Below are 10,938 nucleotides of genomic sequence, written 5' to 3' on the forward strand. Positions count from 1 at the left end.
TGTTAATACAGCTGGATATGAGTTCACTGAAGTGTGGGAATGGTGATTTTAAGGAACAATAATTAAAATTTATTTTGTTTGAAAGTAAGAATTTATTACAAATGGAAAGTTATACAGGGACTCTTTGTTAGAAAAAGAGTAATTTTCATAATTTAGCAAGGTTTTCGATCATAACCTGCAATTCATCTTTTCCATGTTTACGGAGTGTGATTTCCCGTTCTCAAATCAATATCCTTCAACCATATTAATAATCTGAGGACTGATTAAATCAGTGCAAATAAGAGGAATTATTCCTTTCTCTGTAATTGTATTGCATCAATCACTATCATGTATCACAATAATGTGCAATTTGGAATATTATGACCTGAAATTTTTTCTGTAAAATCTTGAAGTACAAACATAAATGAGATGTTTCAAGCAATTTATCCACTTTCACCGAAACTTTGTTTTACAAAATCATTCTTATATGATAATGTGAGATGGAATGTTAATGTTTTCATCATCGAAGGGTGATATTGTTTTAATAAAAGAAAAAATATTGAAAAAGAGAGCATAAATGGTTATGTAATATTATGAAACATATTGCCCCTAGTGAATGGACATGGTGATACGTGACATTACCTTTGCTACAATGGCATGTATGTTGAATATAAGATAAGCAGAGACCAGAGATCAGTATTTCAGTGTCCTGGACAGCATTTAATTGCTTTCATAAACTGGTAAATTTGTTGTAGACAGCAGAAGGTGACAAGAAGCAAACAAACATTGCATAGACGGTTTATTTAGCAATAATTTTATACCATTTTTCTTATCGAAGTGTATCGCATGTGTTTTATTTATGGTTTTCTGAATTTTTAGTTTGCTTCATATTGAACACATTCTCCCAGTCACGCTATGAAAAGATAGCAATGTTGTGAAGTAGCTATTTATAAATATTATTAGTATATATATGGGGAAGCGTCATTTCAGTACTTATTTATAAATGGTAAATGAGTACATGTATTTCTTTATACGTGTCACCATTTCCATAGCAATCCATTGTCCACAAACTTTCAATATTGTACGCTATACCGTACACTGCTGCATATATGCAGAATTGGACATTTAGCCATGTAGTTGATTTTTTTGTGAAATCAACAATGATGTGAAATCAATTATAGTTCTACTTCAAGTACATTTACAACTTCACCAAAGAAATTTGAAGAATAAAACAATAGAAATGATATAATAAAAAATAATAATGATAAAAATAATTAAAACTTAAAATAATACAAGATTAAGATGCCAAGATAGAAGTTGGAAAATAACAGTAAAATAAACAAAATACATGACTGTGTGGAATCGGTTTGTGTTCATGAACCATTAAAGTTGCAAACAGCTTGTCCAATAGAGGACATGCAACATTCATCAATATAATGGCCATGTGTTATCAATGTTACCCAATAATATCAACTGCTCCTGATTAATCAGGCTTTATTTTTGGTCACGTTTTCATGCCACATCGATCAGAAAAAGTATAAAACAAGTGAAAGCCATCCTTGTGATTAATTACCGCTGAAAATATCAGTATTTTCGATGCAGCAGCCCTGAATGCAAATAATAGGATTTTCTCAGAATCCCTGATCTGATAACATTCTTTCTATTTTCTATCGTAACAGGCCACATGTTTCACGCTCTCAACAGTTTGTATATTTGTGGCACTGACGGCCAGTGCGTTCACCGGCATCCATGGAGCAGCTATTATTGGTTTTGAAGATACCTGTGAACACTTGAAATCACTTCATCAGTGCCAGTGTTCCAGAGAGGAAAGCGGCCATCTTGCGAGACTTTACATTTATGAAGACACCATGGATTGTGACAATTTTCTTGCCAATTTGAAAACTTATTTATTTTTTCAGTGTACCTTGAATGCAATCGGGGGCTTTGCCTGCTTCTGTGTGGTCATCATGCTGTGGAAACTACGCTACATGGAGTTTTATTCCGGTCTGAGGTTCTACTCATACAGTGCTACAATACCCAACCACCCCTAGTCTGACCCCTCAACTCCACCCTATCTCACACCCCCACCAATTAGTGGATCCAGACCCCCTAGGTTCCTTTTTGTCGGCCAGTCAGAATAAGCTTCACATGGAGACAGCCAGACAGCGTCTGGCTCTCTTCTGTAGGCTCATTCTGATTGGCTTTGTAGCAAGCAGGAGCTGTGAATGCCATACAGTGGGAAGAATTAACAGCTTTAACTTCAAGTTCTCAGGTTCTTTCCTCAGCCTCAGATTCACATTCAGAAAATTTCTCACTTGCATGTGAATTGAATCTCTTCTACCCAGTGATTGCAGCCTAAGATTATCCTGCTTTAAGGACCATGACTAGATTTAAATTCGTGCATGTTTTGACTAAGAGCATAAAACGATCACTCTTTAAAAAGTCTATCATACTTTTAATCTTTCGATTTTCGAATGGGTCAACATATTCACCGAAATGACCAAAGTGATCATAACTAAAAAGTGAATAATAGGTTATTTATTGTGACGTAGTTTAGAATAAGATATGTAGGAAGAATTATATTTTATAATATATACTTGTATAAACTACGAACTATTCAGTATTAATTTCAACTCAGTGCAAAGAATGCTTTGAAGTCCAGCAAATTGAATTTCTAAGTAGTAGTAAATTAATTGATATGGTCAGGTAAAGAACATGCAATTAGCGATAGAATAGATTCCTCAGGAGGAATGAAAAGTTTTCAAAAGAGAAAGTGTCACAGCAAAAGCCACTAAATATTAAAAACATAGAAAAGATAATGAGAGCATAAAAGCTAGAGTTATGAAAAGGAGTTGTTAGAAAAACAGTCAGTAGAAGATCCATAAGTGCACTGTACTATAGAAGAATTAATAGTTGCGAGTATTAACAGCTGGCCCAACCGTGGCCTTTTCAACGTGTTTGGTGCATGTTTTAAGTTTGAATTGAGAAAAATATTACATATTTCTGTTTTGGTCACTGAGAATGGCATGAGTCTAAACCACTGCTTTTGTCAAAGATGATGGTTTTATGAATCACAGCATTTATTCTGGCTTAATTTGAAAGGAATTCTCAAAATTCTTGCTTCTTGGAAAGGTGGTGTAGTTGATATTCATTTTGGATGCTGACACTCATATGACACGTCATTTGTATAAAACATCCAACTTACTTAGCTTTTTTAGCCGGATGGTCTCTCTGAAGAGTTGATGAAATCAGCATTTTACAGACAGAGAACTCTGGTCTCTCAATTCAGCTTGACAACAGCAATTGGTACACTGTAAATAACCGGAGTGTCAGCCATGAAATGTTTGTACTCTGTGTGATTTCAATCTCAGCTTGTTTCGATAGGTGTACTGGCAACATTTCTATCAAACATACTTATCCTGTGAAACAGAAAGTATTTGAAAGTACTGCAGCTTATGGAATATCATCCAGAAAAAAAAATACACAAATCTTAGACCAACAAAACATCAAATAGCATTTATATTCAGGATTTGTGATCCTCCTACTGTAAGTTGATTTTACGGCTTTGATGAGATCATTTTCAGTGACTTAAAATATGAAGTATTTTCAAGTCTAAGAACAAAGGAGAGTCAGACGATGCCACGCAGTTGCCTTAACAACAGTGCACAACTGTTGATGTGCCATATATCACCTTTCTGCAGCAATGTTTTCATGTCGCAGTTTGGCCATGGTTTACTTGATTAAATTCAAACTTAGCTTCTAGCAATTTCAAACCATGAATGAGAAGAGTAAGCACTATACTTTACAATGGGCTTTATGGAAGGGAGTTTGATCAACATCACAGAGCAGGAACAATGGTGGACTTCCAATTGAGGAAAAATATAGAGCGGTCGAGTTCCGGCAGTTAGGGTCAAAACTATTAGCTCGGCACACCAAATTGCCGGCTGAAATTGATGAGAACCGCCACTGGGCCAACTGCTATGGTAGGAATGACGGCAGGTTTATTTAAATTCTAACCCCAAGTCTGAAACCCCTAATTGGTTTCTGAACTAACAGCGTGCCTGGAGATGTTGGGATTGAAAGTAATTGCTTTTCATTTTAGATGGATTAATTTATCAATGTAGTGAGCTGTGCATGAAGTATTCAGGCATCAGTTGATTGCATGTTATGAAATATTGTGAAACAAAAAAACACTATCAAATGTGTAGGTTATGTGAAGTTTCTTATCATTGCTAAATCACAAGCATTCAGGTAATTTTAATGTCACATCCATCGGAGATTTAGCTGAAAACCAAAGACCACCCTTACATAGAGTTCACTTTATAATGTATTTCAAAAATGCAAGACTACGTCATACAGGGAAGAACTTCCTACTGTTGGCATGGTAACGTTTGATGGCATGGTGGGGGTGCCTGGGGTAGGTATTTTGAGCTGATTGGCTCAAACTTGGGTTGTTTGGCAACGGTAGCACGACACTGCGGCAGGAATATGCCTGATTGCTAAACTTGTGATGGGTATCTATGCGAAACAGATTTAGCTGAGGTTTTTTAAAGATTTACGGATTATTAAATCTAAATGTGTAACCGAAGCTTTACCAAGTTGAGTTAAAGGCCTGTTATACATGGCAGCTATCATGTGTCATTCAAAGAAATATATATATATATTTATCAGTATGTGTGTATATATACATACATGACTGTTATGAGTGTGTGTGTGTATACCGGTATGTATGTATGAATGATATGTCTGTGTGCCTGCAGGATGTTTACATGGGCGAATATGGTTTGAAAATCCCATTATAAAGAAAAATGACTGCACACCATTAACTTTTAAATTGCACAGTAAGTTATTGCACGTATCGATCATTGGTAAAGAACTGGATTCAATCACCAGAGATATGTCATGGGTAATTCTGAATTTTCTCATTTTATCACATTAAGTAATTCACAAGATGTGTATTTTAATTTCACATCTGATATCTCATCCTTCCTTTTCTCCTAATTGCATTCAGCACTCTTGGCAGTTGTTTAAGGAATGATCTGTGTGTCAAGCTGCTTGAAAATAAAAACTTGATAGCCCAGAAGGATATTCATTTCATTTCTAATTGATGTTGAATGCCGTTACAATCCCAGGCAGCAACATACCGTATTTTGTACCTGGAATTTTTCGTCCATGCTCTATAAGTTTTCCCCGCAGTGAATTGTCCGGCTTTTGAACGGTTGCTATGTAGTCAGGACTGCTCCTTAATATGCCAGGCATATAATGCTTTCAATAATTTGTGCTTTTTGTGTTGGCTTATTTTATTGCGTGAATATGAAAATCACAGCTGTCTGAGTGTGTTTGCAAATGTTTTGGCTGCGTGGATAGCTCAACAAAATTGACAAGAGCCTCGCAGCCTTGACAACATGATTAATCACTCGTGCCACCAAATTAGATTCCCTTCCACAAAAACACCCGTGCAATGTGTTGCCTGATGATATTAGATCTTAAAGTGTCGGATCTGAATGCCTGCACTGCCATAATTCCTGTTCCAAGAAAACGTTCAGAATACATGGTGTAATCCATAGAAAGTCTGTGAACAGAGTAACATTGAATAGTGCAAGCAAGTTTCTCATTTTGCTGTCAGCTTTGTTCTGCAGGAGGCAAAATCATATATTTTATTTCAGAATTACATGCAACGGATGCAGTGCAAGGCGCTTCAAACATAGTTATTTTGCCATGGTAGGTAGGTTAGCCATCATAACAGTCACATATCCCAGCTGTGATTGATGTACCTCAGGTATCCCTGTAAAATGGTAATCTACCGGCATGCTGCTTTGGCAGTATAAACTGCTCTACTGTAGAATAAATACGTGTCACTCAGTAATGTACTTTTTGTGTTTACTGGAAATGTCTGACGATTACCCTGACTGGTACGGCTTTTGAAGTGGGCATGAAGCAAATTTGAAGTGGCAAACCAGTGTGTTCGGAGAGACAAGACCATTAATACCGCGTCACCACATTGTTATCATTTCTCACTTTTACAATTTATGCCACTGTATATAACAGTCACTTATATCTAGATCTGCAGCCACCCTTTTATTTCAAGCATTATTTTTGCTAATTTCATTTGTAGTGGATGCCCATGTCTCTGAAGTGACCTCCAAACTGCCATCTTATTTCATAGAAACCATGCAGCCATCATTTGTTGTCTTATCAGCTCAGTCAACAGCTGTTTTGGATAATACTAACCCCCCGCATGAGGTCACCAGATGTGATGCAAATTCAAAATGTACATAAGCAGCTTTTCACTTTAACAGTCACATGGCCCATAGTGCACTTTACTGCGTTAACAACTTGACAAAATCCATCGACTGTGGACTGTATTTTTTCTTCATGTGTGTTAATTAGGCTAAAACACTCTTGCAATATAGTGCAGCTCACACATCTTTATGCAGATCTATACTTCAACACAGAGACCAACATGGCAGGTACTGCTGAAGGACACCGATTACAAATGACTGACGGAAAAAAGGAAACACGACTGACAAATCAAACTATCAGTTGACTTTGGGTGACAGTTTTTCAAAATATATTACATATATGCACAAATTCCAGTTAAGAAATGTAAACCTGGTATTAAACCATATATATCACACTATTGTGTCAACATTAAAAGGGTGTAAACACTGATGATTATATTTTGACACGTATGTTAACCAGCATTAGCAAATCCTGTGTTTGCACTGAGCTTCACAGCAGATGGAGTTTCTGGCAATACACTGTCAAAATGTTGCATGTTGAATTCACAACTGATGGTAAGCATGCAAACACTATCAGGTACATCAATTCGTAATGATTGTGATGATGTATTGACGTACATTTTTTTTAACTTTTTGCTTTCCATCTGTCTTCAAGTGTTTTGAAGTTGCTCAGTTTATTGGTCATATTACATTTATTTTCAGACATTATTTACTATGTAAGGAAGGTCAGGTCTATTCTATTATTTAATATTATTGCGGCGCAGTACAAGAAATGTTCAAATAGTAAGTCTTTGCATACTGGTGGATGTCAATTGGTTGTGCAAATTACTGTCCACACCAGCCGTTTTGTTTGAATTCATAACGTCATAGTACAACCATAGTACAGCATTCAGTTTCATATCTGACACCTATTTCTGTACAAGGGAGACTGAAGCACATGTAAAGAATCTAAAGAAACGGAAAATTCATCAAGCAAACTTTGCTTAGTGTCGGCATAAAAGTTGTCACATGTTAGACCAAATGAATCCTGCCCAGTAAAACTTCTGGGCTATAAGATGAAAGGGTTGCAGTCTAAAATAGATGTGTACCATTTTAAATGCATGGTTTTAACAGTTTGATTTACAAAAGAACTAAGACGGAAGGATATCAAATGGCAAAAGATTTCAAGCAAGATTTTCAATCTGATTTACCGACACATTTTCTTGAATTAAACTTTTTAGAATACACTTCAATTTTTATATTCTCACTGATCATCAAAACGCCCTATCAGAAAGCATGCTACTTGAATTATACCAGAGTTCAGTTGATTAAGACTTGTTTCCACCACTGAAACGGAATATCTCTAGTGGTTCATGTCTGTATGCCACAAGATATAATTTGATTATTCTATGCAAAGTGTGTTGAGGTTTTTCACTCAGAATTTTGAGAAAGAAAACAAACAGAACTGCAGCTGGTTATAAATGCTTTAAAAATAATAAGAAATAAAGCTTTCTTGGTCATGCCTTGCATTTAGTTAATGTTTAATTTTTGTTACAGACCAAAGTGAAATTTAAAGGACTTTAATACTTGAGATAGTGACATTTTTTTGTTTGTCAAATGATTTATATGATCAGCAGCTGTGATCCAGTTGTGTGTGGTAGACACTACAGATATTGTGAAACCCGTATTTTATACTGATTGCAGGGCCTTGAATTTCAGTTATCTCTTTTCGTTTCTGTTTCTGAACAGGAAAATTCACCGTTGTATGCAACTTGGTTATGGCTTGCCATTTGCACAGTGATAATTCAGAGAGCAGTTAATTTGTATTTCATTCAAACACCTCAATAATAATTTATTTCACATGGATTTAGTCTAGACACTCTCATGAAATGCATCTTGGAACTGTGACTTTAGACATATTCTGTGGAAGGTGATCATATTGTATGGTTCGGATGCATGTTGAGTTACAGTTTATGCAAATATCCTTTTGAAGTGAAGTGAAAATTTCAGTCTTATTTGTCTCTATGTGACAATATCAGAACCCTTCTGTCAGGGAAATATTGTGTAATAGTTTGTTGCATGAGTGTACTTTCAATTGAAAAAAGGATCTTTATGCATCAATTATGACTTTGGATTGATCGATTTCTGAACAACTTCAATCTTAAATCAAATTTACAAATATTTTGCATGCGTTTTGAATTGAAGGCTCTTGTTGATGTTTGTCACCACTTATGCACAATGCAACAAATCTTTTGAGACAAATTAACAGAAAACCTCTACTCTTCACATCCTTCAGGATACAAAGTGTTCTATAAAATCTCACCATTTCTTGTTAATATTTACAATTAGTACTACACTGAACAAGCTTCAATATGCAAATTCTGAAATTGATTAGAACAACAGGGCAAACCATTTAGGAATGTGATGTTCAAGAATTTAGAATCTACAAAGAAATTAAAGATTTTTAGGAGCAAATGAGCAATGATTTGATCATTTGCAATCTTGACTATCTCAGTTAAATTGACATAAAAAAAACAAAAGAATTGCACACTGATTTACACGTGACATTCTGTACCATGGTTTGAAGTGTGTTGGATCTACTGGTAAAATGGATACCAAGAGCAAATCTGAACCGTCAATTGTGTAATTTTTATGAATTTCAACTACAAGCTTTATCATCCACGTCAATGGTCGTTGGTTACTGTGTATCCTCAGCGTCTCATCGCTGTGTTTAGTTTTCAAGTTATATGAAATGGCCAGCAAGTTTTTGACAAGATATGTTCTTTCAAAACTATCTTCAGATTTATAATTCATTGTTATGTATAAATCACCATATTTATATTATTTATCTTTATGTCAGTATGTTGTTATTTTTTTTATGCTGAGCTATGTATTGAAATCTGAAAGATTTATTCTTCAGTTGTAGAGACTGTATACATCATTCAACTGCTAAAGAAACAAAATGTGAACCAAAAAAAAATACGTTTTGCGATAACATATTGTCAAAACAATAATTTTTATGTTGAGTTCTGAGACTTTCCTGCAAGTAGATAGAATTCCTTTTCCTTCACAGGTCTACTGTAAGCAATAACACCTGATACAAAACATATTTCAAGGTTTTTAAATTTGTTTTGGTGTTTTGTTGAAGTATCATAAGTTGCTTGTATGTTTTTTGTATGATACGATACTGAGAACCAAGGTGAATTTTTTGTATTGTATGTTAACTGTCTCTTTCTATGTTCATGTATACCCATTTCAACAGCATCCATGTACAGTCATTATTTATATGTATAGGTATATACATTACATTGTATTTGTAAATAAGTCATTCATTTAAACTGCATTTTTTTTCCCATTGAAATTCAAGCTTTTGTCATTTGTGACATACTCCCATGCCTCATCGTCAGTTTTTTTTGCACAAACCATTCCAGAGAAGTTAAAAAGTCACAAAAATAGACTTTAGTGGCTGTATGTCAATCAGTGGCACCGATAGCACATCAAAAGCATGTTTTAAGTGAAAATGTTTTTGCTCCCGTTCGTAGAACTTACATCAGCATCCCTGTGCATTGGTGTTCATCACCAACTTATTGCATTAAACCACTCCTTTTTGTGCTTTTGCGATAATATGCCCACTATTTTGTTCATTGCACATTTCACTTGAAACTCACTATCATTTTGAGAAGTGGAAGAATTCGAAGGGGAAGTTAAATGGAAATACTAACAATAAAGATGTCAGGGTTTCTTGACCCATATATGCATAAGCTTACATGTATTGTGTTAAAGTTTTTTAATGAGACATATTAAGTTTTGTTTCTATTTTTATAACGGTCGGCAAAAAAGCAAGGTTACATACATGTTATAATTCACTCATTAATGGAATGAAAACATTGATATACAATGAACATAAATTATATCATACCATTATTGATGGTGCAAATGCAGCAATCTGATTGGTCGAGACGTATACCGTGGTATACTCGTGATATACCGCGGCTGGTACATGCGCAAGCTCTCAGCTGAAGCGAAAATCCTTTTTGACGTTCAATGCCAAAATACTGTTATGATATAATAGCAATAAATCACACCCAGCAACAGTATACCACTTGTATATGCACTTGCTATAGATTGTGCATGTCGCGAACTGGTCAAGATCTTGTGGTATACCGTCGCTGGGTGTGCTTTATTGCTTAAATGTTCAATCCTACCCCTAATTCTACCTAATTCTACTGCAAATTTTCCATGCAATATCCTCCGATTCTTATGCATACATGTATTGCATATATATATATATATATTATATATATATATATATATATATATATATATATATATATATATATATATATATATATATATATATATATATATATATATATATATATATATATATATATATATATATATATATATATATATATATATTATTGCCTGAATACATGGGTTTATGTGCCCGAGAGCAGGTGACAATTTGCCCGACGCCAGGAGGGCAAATTGTCTCCTGCTGCGAGGGCACATAAACCCATGTATTCAGGCAATAATATTTTTATTACATGCCTCTTCACAGTCAACGCTATATGCCATTTAGTTACATGCAGGGCATTTTCAAGCAATTTTACAATTATCAACTAGCATCAAACAGATTTTAACGAAAATCAAAATAGAAGTTCGCGCATGGATATTTTACATCTAGCATTACGCGTCTACTTTGACATCGAAAACGTTGAAGTGCTTCACTGAA

At 34.9% G+C, this 10,938-nt stretch overlaps 1 protein-coding gene across 2 annotated transcripts in view; it reads left to right on the forward strand.

Annotated features, from left to right (window-relative positions):
• The window catches only part of LOC139135602 (sarcospan-like), a 69,262-nt gene extending 59,301 nt beyond the window's left edge, over positions 1–9,961 (forward strand). For both annotated transcript variants that reach the window (XM_070703074.1, XM_070703073.1), the window contains exon 4: positions 1,659–9,961. In XM_070703074.1, the coding sequence (XP_070559175.1) occupies positions 1,659–2,030 (372 nt within the window). In that variant the 3' untranslated portion in view covers positions 2,031–9,961. The remainder of the gene's footprint in view (positions 1–1,658) is intronic.
• The last annotated feature ends 977 nt before the right edge of the window (positions 9,962–10,938 follow it).

The sequence above is a fragment of the Ptychodera flava genome, chromosome 6, assembly GCF_041260155.1.
Source record: "Ptychodera flava strain L36383 chromosome 6, AS_Pfla_20210202, whole genome shotgun sequence".
In the NCBI taxonomy this organism is placed as follows: domain Eukaryota; kingdom Metazoa; phylum Hemichordata; class Enteropneusta; family Ptychoderidae; genus Ptychodera; species Ptychodera flava.